The sequence below is a fragment of the Aphelocoma coerulescens genome, unplaced genomic scaffold (assembly GCF_041296385.1).
Source record: "Aphelocoma coerulescens isolate FSJ_1873_10779 unplaced genomic scaffold, UR_Acoe_1.0 HiC_scaffold_87, whole genome shotgun sequence".
NCBI classification, from domain to species: Eukaryota; Metazoa; Chordata; class Aves; order Passeriformes; family Corvidae; genus Aphelocoma; species Aphelocoma coerulescens.
This window is the reverse complement of record NW_027184071.1, coordinates 540,326-551,232: the sequence shown is the minus strand read 5'-3', so window position 1 is coordinate 551,232 and position 10,907 is coordinate 540,326. Positions and strand designations below refer to the sequence as shown.

Sequence of the window (10,907 nt, the reverse complement as noted above, 5' to 3'; positions counted from 1 at the left end):
CCCTCTGTAGGTACATCTCTGCCTCTGCCTTTCGTCCTCTATGGAAGCAGTCGAACGGGCAGGATTTGCCCACCCGCAGGAGCTGCTCCAAGCTGGGAATGCAACTGGCAGTGCTGATTTCCAGAGGCTTCTGGCTCCCGGCTGAAGCCAAGGCCAGGAGCGGGTTGAAAGGTGCTGGCGCTGCTGCTGCTCTGTGCCAGAGAGCCCCGGCTGGGAGGGCACGGTGCCCACTGCGCCGTGGGCTCTCTCTCTCCTGCCAGAGCTGGGCGCACCTGGGAAGGAGTGATGATGACTTGTGGGAAAACCAAGGGCTTTGTGGGGGCTGCATTTCTCTGCACACACCCAGGCCACCTGAGGCACAGAGCTTGGCCCCCAGAAAAGGGAAACCAGGGGGAAACGGCTTGAAATATTTCATTTCAACCTTTTTTACTGTTCAATATAAGTGACCACAATGAAAGGTTACCAAGCAGGGATCCATCCCTGCTGCCAGCTCAGCGTTAGAAAGGAGGCGTCACTTGATTTCAGCGCTGGGTGCATGGGGAATCACTTCCCTAACACGTGCACACCCAGCAATCTCACTTACTAGCTTCTACCCATGGAACTAAGACACACTCATTACTTTGCTGAAACTCACAGGCTAAACATGACTTCAAACTATTTGACATATTTAAACCACTTGTCAGAAGTTCTTGATGTGAGAGTAGGGGTGTCCTGAGGGTCTCTGGTGGTCATTTGGGGAACATCCCCATGTGTCAGGGATAGGAGACAGATCTGAGGCCTGACATGTTTGGTCCGCAGTGTTGCACATCGACAAGATAATGCAGAAGACGACTGTATTGTTAGTTAGCGGGACTAACTTCTAGAAATGAAACTAGGTATCGGTCACCTGGTGGAACTCATCCTGGGAAAGGAGAAACAATACATAATGGAGCCATTGTTGGCATGGAGTATGATCATGGGCCAATGTGACCTCATCTCGTAAGCTGGCCCTGGACGAAATGATGTTGAAACTGGCCACTCCTGAGGAGGAGATATAAGGTGTGCTCCTGGGGTGGAGGGGAGAGGACGACATGACGCACGCCATTTTTATCCAGGGGATGCCCTGAAGGAGTCCTGCCCTTCTGCCCCTCCCACTCAGGAGCCATGCTCTATCTCCTTCTCCTGCTCGGTGGCTTTTCCAGCAGCCAGGCGCCGGTATGTATTTCTTGCTAACGTGACTACTAAAATTCATTTGCTTTGCAATTCTAACTGGGTCTTGAGTTCTCTGGGCATGGGCGTCCTCCTGAACCCGTAACACCCATTCCTCAAATTCTCCTCTGATGGTCATTTACACCTTCCTTCCCTGGGAATTGAACACAACATTTCGTCACTGCACCCTGCAAGTGCTTTTGCTGCGTGAAGCCACATTGCATCTTTCTTTCCCAAAGTAATAAAGAAAACACAAATTGCCTACTGAAAGCCTTCTGCTCCCTTCCAAATCAGTTCACTACTCAAGCACAAGCCTCAGGCACATCCCCGATTCCCTCTGAGAGAGGAAGTAATATTTTGCTGCAGCCAAAAGGGGTTTAGGTCAAAGAATGAAAATTGTTGGATGTATGTTGGATTTATGGTTTGGAGCTGTTCTAGTTAAATTGCTGGGTGTTGCTGGGAGCTGGGAGAGGGGCAGGGTTGAAGACTTGACTAAAAAGGAAGTAGGATGAGAGGGGAGGGGACAGAAAAGAAGGTGGTCAGGAGAGCACCTAAGTTTCTTAGTACCCACCCATTGGGAAAGGGGACAGGGACCGTCCCGGCTGGGAAAGGGTCTAAAAAGCAGCCATTTTCTTAGAGGGGGGGTGTGTTGAGCTCTCGGGGAGGGAGGCACACACCCGGCTCAACGGAATCGTTACTCATAAGCAGTTTTCCTTTGCTTCGACGACTTTGTTACCATTTAATTGTATCCAAAAGTGAGTTCCTTTTTAACACCTCTCTGCCAGCAACTCAGAGCTGCATGGTGCACTGCTTGCTGTGCCCCGGAGAGCACAAAGCAGGCTGGCCTGGTGGTCCCGAATATTTCTGCAGAACGCTCTGCATTCCACACCTTTGCTCTGACTCAGTGCAGAACTGCAGGATTGCAGGCGCTTCCTCCCCGAGCTGTGTGAGGCACTGGCTCCTGCAGATCTGACCTGACGAGCTGTCGCTGCCTCCCGTTGGCCTCGGTGCCCCTGGCAGAAGTGCCGTGCCTGAAGGACGCTGCCCCGTGCTCGAGCCTGCGGAGCAGCCCGGCTCCCTCCCGCTGTGCCCAGGCTGCTGCACACACTGCTAACCTTTCCCAGGACTTCCAGGGCAGCCGGCAGAAGAGTAGCAATCCTCAGCCGGGGCACCAGCCCTCGGCTGCCTTTTGCCTTTCTCTCCTCCTGGGCCGCCTCCAGACGGCCAATGGCACCAGTCTGCGCTGTGCCCAGCACGGCTACGCTTCCCTCGGCAGCAGCCAGCTGCCGCTTTGGCTCTGAGATGGGACCATGTGCCCGCTCCCAGGAAGAGGCACCCAGTGCCAGGCTGCTGCCTCTTGCAGCTCCAAGGGCCTCCTGCCAGCCTGCCTCTGCCCAGCCTCAGGCTGCTCTGGGCTCTGCGTGGGCTCTGCTGGGGCTCCGGCCTGGGCAAGGCCGGGCCGCTCTCACCTCACGCTCGCTGACAGCTCTGCCTCAGACGAGACCTTTCAGAGCACCCTCGCTGAGCTTTCTGCTTTCTCAGCTGAGCAAGACTCTCCCTGAGCCAAAGAGATTGCACTTAGGGATACAAATCCAAGTGGCAGGAACCCCAGTGCTCTCGAGTCACAGCTCAACACCTACATCTGCACAGGATGTCTTGGCTGCACAACTCCTCCTCTGCTTTTGCCTGCAAATGCCATTGCCCTTTCTGCCTCAACTACAAGCACAATGGCTGGGCAAAAACCGGCCAGTGTGCCGTATTGCAAAGGCAGTGTGGTCTGGAGAGGATGAATGAAGAAGAGCCTGCCCCACTGACAAACCATACCAAAGAAGCCATAAGTGTCTCTTTCCACCTTTAAGAAACAACGGACAATTGAGAAGGAAAAGTTGAGCTAAATCACAAGGTGAGAAAGAAAGGAATCTTACAGATGAGTTGAGGTTTCAGAAACTTTATTTATTTAGAATCCTACTCTACAATCCTACTCTGCAATCCTACTCTGCAATCCTACTCTACAATCCTACTCTACAATCCTCATCTAAGCTGGTCATGGAGAAAATAGTCCTGAATGGATGGATTGCCACTGCAATCTTTTCTCCTCCTCCTTCCACTTCTTCAGTGACTGGATCAGTGGCACCAGGCTGGATGCAGGCTTGGCTGATGTTACAAATGGATGCTGCCCAAAGGAAAAAAACCAACCAAGAACAATGAACCATGACTTTCCAAGCTCAGTGCTTCAAAGGCAGGGGTAATATTTTTAAATGAAAAGGGGATTTACTCTGAGTAGGTCTAAGGAGCATAGTGCAACAGTGGCACAGGTTGTCCTGAGAGCTGGTAAGTGTCCCTTCCCTGGAAACATTCCAGGTCAGGTGGGAAGGGGCTCTGAGCAGCCTGATCTCTTTCAAGATATCCCTGCTCATTGCACACCACATGGATCAGATGGCCTTTACAGGTCCCTGCCAGCCCAGCCCAGGATTCCTCACCATTTTCATTTGGAAAGCACCAAGAGTGGAGATGAGGAGGAAGGGGGCTCATCTGATGCCTTGGGCTTCAGTGGAGGAGGAGCCCATCCTCGGACACTGTTTGACCTGCAGCCCCTTTGCATTTTACCTGCAGGAGCTCCTTGGCAGACCAGCGCCGCTCCTCGTTTTTCTGCAGGCAGCAGTTCAGGAAGTGACGCAGAGAAGCCGAGAACAGGTTGGGCTGCCGCAGCTGTGGGGTCCCTCCTGTGGCTATCAGGAGTTCAGCCTGGAGAAAAAGGAAACACAAGACTCCACCTGCTTCTTTTGATGCCTTAGGTTTTAACTTTTCTATTTTTCAAGTCCTGTACTGCCTAGTGTGTAGCTCGGAAGTTTTGTGTGGCCTGTTAGCTACTGTTCTCTCGTGCTAGTTAGACATAACAAAGCCTCTCTAGGTTTGCTCTCCAAGGACACTCCGATTGTCCCAGGGCCCAAAATGTGTGAACTCAAAGCCTCTGAAGAGGGGCAAACTTGGGCTAATTACATCATTACTGGGCTCATAATTGGAGAATTAACCCTGCTATGGAAATGGACCAAGCTTACAAAACTGTGAAGAACTCATGACCCAGGGTCCATCTTGGATGTAGCCTTTTGACTGCCCAGGCTGTATCTTTGAAGGCCGTTCAAATAAATACCTATTTTGATTCTCTTATTCTTGTCTAGTCTCTGGTTTTAGGTAGCCACTCCAGGCATCAGTTTCAAGTCTGTAAATGCTCTCCCAGAGCCCCTTGTTTAAGCTCAACTCTGCAGTGGCAATTTCTGCCTTGGCAGAGAGGCAGAGATGACTTTCCTATACCAACAAAAAACCCAAACCCCAAAGCAGCCACAGCTTTTCCAGCATCCAGCGGAGCTTGCCTCGGCAGCTGATTTGATTGGCTGACCTAGTTAGGGGCAACTACATCAGCAAAAGCACGTTTTGCTTCTCTGAAGATTCACACCAGCTTGACAGGCAGTTTGGAAGAGGGACTTTGCTCTAACTGTTTTCAAGTATTATTATAGAAAAGGGAGTTATTGCTCAGGTAAGGAAAGAAACATTTGGAACCTCGCATTCAACACAGACACGTTAAGATGCATGCAGAAACGTATTGGGATGAAAATGCCTGTTTGGGCACACAGGAGCCACCTGCAGCTCTGTCTCGCAGCAGTCTGCAAGTTCCAGCTTCTCTGATGTGGCAAAAGAAAAACTTTTCGTGGTCAAATCAGCAGAAGGAGAAATGCTATCCCTATGGTAGCCCTCTGCTTTTCTGGATACTCAAGTCAATGCATTAAAGATGTGCCCATCCCAGAAAGTGCCAGGTAACAAATGGGAGGTTTTGGCAGGCTCTCCGAGTCACCAGGCTGCAGCTTGGTCACATGGAGAACGTGGCTTGGGCTATGACAGAAATATGGTCACTAAGTGTTTCAGCAACACTGCACAAGAAGCAGAAGACACTATGTGGCCTTTACACCCTCATGCCCAGGTTTTAGGCAAGTGCCAAGAAACCGTACAGGGAGTGCAGTTCTTCTCTAGAAAACCACTGTTTTAGAAACTTTGTTGGTTTGGGTTTCTTTCCTTCTTTTCTGGAAATGTAACACCAGCTCTGAGATGTGTGTTTTGTGTTATTAGAGACCTCTACACAGACAGACGAGCTGGAACAACTTAAAACCCAAAGGAAAGTGTTGCCTGAGAATGGAGAGTGTTTGCATGTGGTAGGGCCTGAGTTCCCCCACCGATGCAACCAAAACTACAGCAGATGCTGATGTGCTGCAGGGCCATTTTTAGAAGGGGACCTTGGTGGAAGCAGTGCCAGCAGACGGCAATGGGATTTTGTCTGATGGAGGACAGAACACAGGATAGGTGAAAAAGACAGAGGGATCAGTGAGTATTTGCTCCTTACCGAGGTAGGACTTTCATTCCAGTGAGGAGCTTCTCGTTCCACCATTTCGAATCCCACAATTCCAAGAGACCATATGTCCACTTTGGGGCCATATGGTTGACCTAGCACAACCTCAGGCGCCATCCACCAAGGCGTCCCGACCACTGAGCTCCTTAGATTCTGCTCAGGGGTGAGCTGAGCAGAGAGGCCAAAATCAGCTGAGGAGAACAAAAAAGTTCTGTACAATTAGGAAACCAAGCAAAAGAACTCCCCACTGTAAGTCTGAGAAAGCGCTGTTGAATCTCCTGGAAATCCGTCCCTGCTCTGTTTCCTCAGGACTTTAGCCAAGGAAACACGGAAGTGGCTGCTTTTTAAATTTTTTAATCCTGCCCCCAGAAGTGGCTTTTATTCCCTGGAACCTTTAGATTGTAGCTCCCTCCCTCTGGAAGGGACACACACAGACCCAAACCAGTGCCACTCTGGACGGCTTTTTCCTCGCCATACCTCTGTGCACGTTGCAACTGTGCCTTCAGCTCGCTGCAGGGGTCCCTGCACTGCCAGCAGCACCACTTTGGGGGAACTGGCAGTCACTCAAAAGCAGCCCCAAACCCCACATGCCCGGAACGCTCTGCCTGGCCAAGAATATACCAACCCAGCTTGACAGAGCCGTCAGTTCTGAGAAGGATGTTGCTGCTCTTCACATCTCGATGGATGACATGGTTTGAGTGAAGAAAATCCAGTCCTTGCAGGCACTGAGAGAGAAAACAGAGACAGGAGGATAAAAATGAGTGGTGTGATTTGAGCCCACAAGAAAGGAAACAGCTCTAAAAGATTCCCTTTCCAGGGGAATAGAGTGCAATGGCAGAACACAGAGCCATTGAGAGGAAGAGCTTGCTGCTCCAACACTACCTTTCTAAGGGAAGGCACGTCAGCTTTTGAGAGAGCCAACGGGAATTGCTGTTCTAGACTGTCCTCTGCAAAGCAGCCAGAATGACTGCTGCTGCAGTGGATGTGCTTTCTTCATCCAGAGGACAAGCAAGGCTTTGCCAAGAAAGAAAGAGTCCCTCCCTTTGCTGTGAAGCGGCTCACTTTTGGGTGGGAGGCTGCATGGCAAAGGTTTTCTTGCTGGCCTCAGCACAGACTTGGAAGTATCACATGAGTCGCCTTTCAGAAGCAAACAGCATTTTGGGTGCACTATTACCCTTTTCAGCTGAGGACTCTGAGAAATGAGTCCCTTTTACCATTAGTTTCCAATTCTGCTACCAGCACTTTTGCTTTTACAGGCAAGGAATGCCGTGCAGACAGGCTCCAGGCAAGCATTCAGAGAGGCAAGGTGGAGAACAGCAACTACAAATACAAGAGACAGAGTGAGAATGCAACAGCAGGAGATAAGAGTACAAGAACAGAGTACAGGGAGTGCAGGCACACTGCCACGCAGTTCCCCCGCTTCCCCATAGCATAGCAGCCACACAGAAGCAAAGTTTGGCACATGGAATCCCTCCAGTTCTCAGCCCCTGTTTCCCAGACAATCCTGCCCAAGCCCTCGGAAGCACAGGTGGGATCCCTGACCTCCCGACTGACGGCTGCCATCTCATCTTCAGATATGTACATCTCATAGATGGCATCAGTCAGAGTGCCTCCATCCATGTACTCCATCACCAGCCAGACTTCATCATCCACAAGGTAGCTGAAAGAAGGAAATGAGGCCATGGAGATGAACGTGCATGGCTACGCCACTGTTTGGAAAAGACAACGATTGATTCTTGTTTCCAGGTCCCTTTGAAACGAGGACAGACTCAAAGGAATAGACGTTCCCTCTAGGCTGTGCAGTGATTGCGGTCTGTGCTGTGTCAAGGAGAAAGGCACAGCTGTGAAAAAGGAGATGTCTTAGATGGCCAGCAAGTGAAAAACACAGTTTACTAACAGCCCAGATAAAAAGCTGTCACACATGGTGTTTATGGAAAAAAAGCATCTAGTCTTCCTGGCATGCACAGCAATGGAAAAGAGGGGCTGCAGTCCAAGGGAAATCCTCTCTCGGATGGTTCATCAGCATTTAAGACTCTTGAGAAAAATCAAGCCCCAAGACAACGTGGTGGCAGTGAACTTAGAGGGTATTGACTTAGTAAGATAGCACTGGTGCAGGCTTTTGAAGAATTGTCAAACGATGTGTGCCAGGGAAGACTAATGCAGACAAAATGCACTCTCTTCCCATCCATTGGAGATGAGAAGAGAAATAATAATTGATCAGTAATTAACGGCTCTATTTTCTGCCACAGACCAAAGTTGGTTTTTGACCTCTCATGCTTGCAGTAGGTAAACAAACATTCATGGGATAAGACCACGACCACTCACCTGTCTAAATAGTTGACCAGGTTGGGATTCCTATTCATCTTCATGATCATGAGTTCATTGACAGTTACTTCCTTCCTCCTCAGTCCTTGCAGACTACTTTTCTTTATGGCCACCTAAAATGACAATGACAATCAGTACCTTGAGAAGTTGGTGGCACGAGACCACAACACACATGGAGCGAGTGATTTTGGAATGACACAGCTGAGCTGTGCCAAAGTGCCTTGTGATTAGACACTGGAGTAATTAGGAACTGACATTCCAACAGCCCATTTCTCCGCTCCCTTGTGGGCCAGAAACAGGACACATGGCCACTGACGTTTTGCCTTGTCCACTTGGTAACAATGGTGTCTCAACTATCACCCACAAAGCTCTGCCCACACTCTCTGATGCTCTGCCTGGGATCCAGAGAAGTAATCCAAGCCTTGCTACTCTATGGATACATCCTGGGCTATAAGCAGGGCTTAGGGCTCTTAGGGACGCCTTGCAGATCCCTCCCTACGTGCAGTTCCCAAGTGCAGCACTGCAGGTTGCTAAGGAACTACCAGTAAGGTTCAGATGTATTTGCTGGCAGCCAGAAATGAGAATTCAGGACTCTGAAGCTGTAGCCACAAGAAAGCAGTGAGATGCTCTAAGGCACCACCTTTGTTTTAGCCACTGAGAGTGAGTGAGCATTTCCTTCTCCAAAAGGAACCACTGCTCTCTTTGCCTTCCTTCTGGCAGCTGAGAAGGACAACGACTGTCCCAAATGTATTTTGCAGGCTGGCACCAGTCTGTGCTTCTTGTGCCTTTGCAGCACAGCTCTCCCGGTGACCCAAAGCTCCAGCCACAACTCACACCAGAGGGGAAAGCCCTCAAGAGCTGCAGAATCTGCAGGGACTGTTGACATTTACCTCTCCTCCTGTGGCATTGTCGAATGCTCTACAAACTTCTCCGAAACCCCTAGAAACAAAACAGCAGCAAAGAAAGGAGAAGCTGTTTAGATCTTGGCGTGAAAGCCAGCCCGGACAGGAGATCTCTGCTCTAAGTGCCTAAAACCTGCAGGAGGCATGAGGGCTCTGCCAGAGGGCACATGATGCATTTTCCTCTCCAGTGCATGGGCACTGGGCCTGTTCCTGAAGCTTTGGGCTTTAGTGCCTCAGCTCAAAAAGAGAGCTTATTCTTTCATCTTGAGTTTCCGTTTCTAAACTGTGTGGTTCTAATCCTGACCACTGAGTATTTCCTTCAGCAACCTCTTGGAAAGAACTGTTCCTGAGAACTGTTATCTGACAGCTACCAGGGGCTAGGCTGCTCTTTCAGGCAAGCAAGATTCTCCTTTCATTAGTGCGGCCGTATGATTTTGAGACATACAAAAATGCTAAGGAAATTAACACACAGCTGTCCCACACTTGAGAGACAGGAGATCTTCCAGCTCCTGTTCCTTGCTGCAGGCAAGACCGTGGCAGCGTGGAGATGTCTTTGACAATGCCTTCTGACCACACTTACAAATTCTGACCAGCACTGAGAGATGGGCCAATCTAAGCCCAGTGTCTGAACATGTTTGCAGCTTGCCTGACTTGACACTTGATAGATATTCCACCAGCAGAACAGCTGGCCCATGGTTTTGTAGAAGAAACTGTGGTTGGACTCACCCGCTGCCGATATTTTCCAGTTCAGTGTATTTCATCACCGGATTTTCCATGCTCACCATTTTCCCTGAGGGAAACAAAGTGCAAGATGCTCACTTGAAAGCAGACATGCCACCTTCCAGGAGATACAAAAGGCAGCCCCACTCTCTGGGGCTCTGAGCCTTTTGTGGTCATCTGGGTAACAACAACAACAGCGACAAGAACCACAACAGCAACAGCAACAAGCCAGGCAGCTCTGCAGCACAGATGGCCAGCACTGAGACTGATTTTCTACAGTCCTCTGAAGAGATCTCTTGAGAGGAAACAAAGCACAGAGAGATGCATTCGCAGGAGAGGAGGGCATCTTGCCAAAAGAATGCCTTTCTTTTTGTAAACCAGAGCAGCTCACGTTGTGACCAATACCAACGGGGCTTTCCGCATCAGGATGCTCAGCCGTTATGGGCAGGCTGAGTTCAAAGATGCCCTTGCCCGTGTCCCATGTGAAGAACCACACTGCTTGTCTTCCCCCTGACTGCGCGGATCAGTCGCTGGCATTGGACTCGCCCTCTCAGCTCCACACACGTCCCCGCCTTCCCAGCTCGGCACAGCGGCCACGGGCAGCAAGGACAGCAGTGCTCCTCGGGCGCCGGCGTGGCACGGACAGCTGCCCAGAGGAGATGCTGAGCCTCTCGTGAGTCCAGGCCGTGCCATGCAGAAGCCGGCCCAGACGAGGGGCTGCTGCCTCCCGGCAGCTCCGCGCTGCAGCGGCCGGGCAGCAGCAGGACTCTCTCAGCTGAGGAAGGCTCCAGCCTCTGCAGTCGCAGCGGCCGTCAGGGGCAGGGCAGGTACCACAGCAGGGCTGGGAAGGCCCAAGGATGAGCACTGACAAGCACTGGGAAGAAGCCACAGCCAGACCGAGCCCTGTTCCAAGCTCTTGCCCCCTTTCAGGACACAAGAGGATTGGCTTTGAGATCAGACACACCGAGGTGCACATCAATGCCCTTCTTGTCCCAACAGGTGATGGTAGACACAGAGTCAACTGGGCTCTGTTCTCAGCCCCCCCCAGGTCTTACCTGAGAGCACAGCACTGGCAGCTGTTATGGGCAGGAAGCAGATTCAATGGGCTGTGCTGCAGAATCACAAAGGGCTTCATGTGTTTTCCTAGAGAGTGAGCTGTGCAGGGCTTGGGCCAACGGGTGGCATTCTAACAGTCACGGGAATGATTGGGAATCAGGGATGAAAAAGTGCCACGGATCTGAGGGATAGACAGTGGATGGGCTGGAGGCTCACTCCTGAGAAATGCCTGCAGTGCAGTTTTACCTGACCACGCCACATCAATGTGTCTCTTGGACACATCCTTATAAGCATGAAACTAGGATATTAAATAGGGA

At 50.8% G+C, this 10,907-nt stretch overlaps 2 protein-coding genes across 2 annotated transcripts in view; one reads left to right on the top strand and one right to left on the bottom strand.

Annotated features, from left to right (window-relative positions):
• The window catches only part of LOC138102578 (uncharacterized), a 171,268-nt gene that overhangs the window by 30,581 nt on the left and 129,780 nt on the right, over nucleotides 1-10,907 (top strand). The gene's annotated exons all lie outside the window — the stretch shown is intronic.
• Nucleotides 3,189-10,907, bottom strand: part of LOC138102550 (serine/threonine-protein kinase PAK 3-like) — a 54,245-nt gene continuing 46,526 nt past the window's right edge. The window contains exons 8-15 of the mRNA XM_069000262.1: nucleotides 9,541-9,604; nucleotides 8,803-8,851; nucleotides 7,913-8,025; nucleotides 7,130-7,247; nucleotides 6,213-6,312; nucleotides 5,582-5,778; nucleotides 3,796-3,933; nucleotides 3,189-3,361 (exon numbers count right to left, since the gene is read on the bottom strand). Coding sequence (XP_068856363.1) covers nucleotides 3,233-3,361; nucleotides 3,796-3,933; nucleotides 5,582-5,778; nucleotides 6,213-6,312; nucleotides 7,130-7,247; nucleotides 7,913-8,025; nucleotides 8,803-8,851; nucleotides 9,541-9,604 — 908 coding nt within the window. The 3' untranslated portion in view covers nucleotides 3,189-3,232. The remainder of the gene's footprint in view (nucleotides 3,362-3,795; nucleotides 3,934-5,581; nucleotides 5,779-6,212; nucleotides 6,313-7,129; nucleotides 7,248-7,912; nucleotides 8,026-8,802; nucleotides 8,852-9,540; nucleotides 9,605-10,907) is intronic.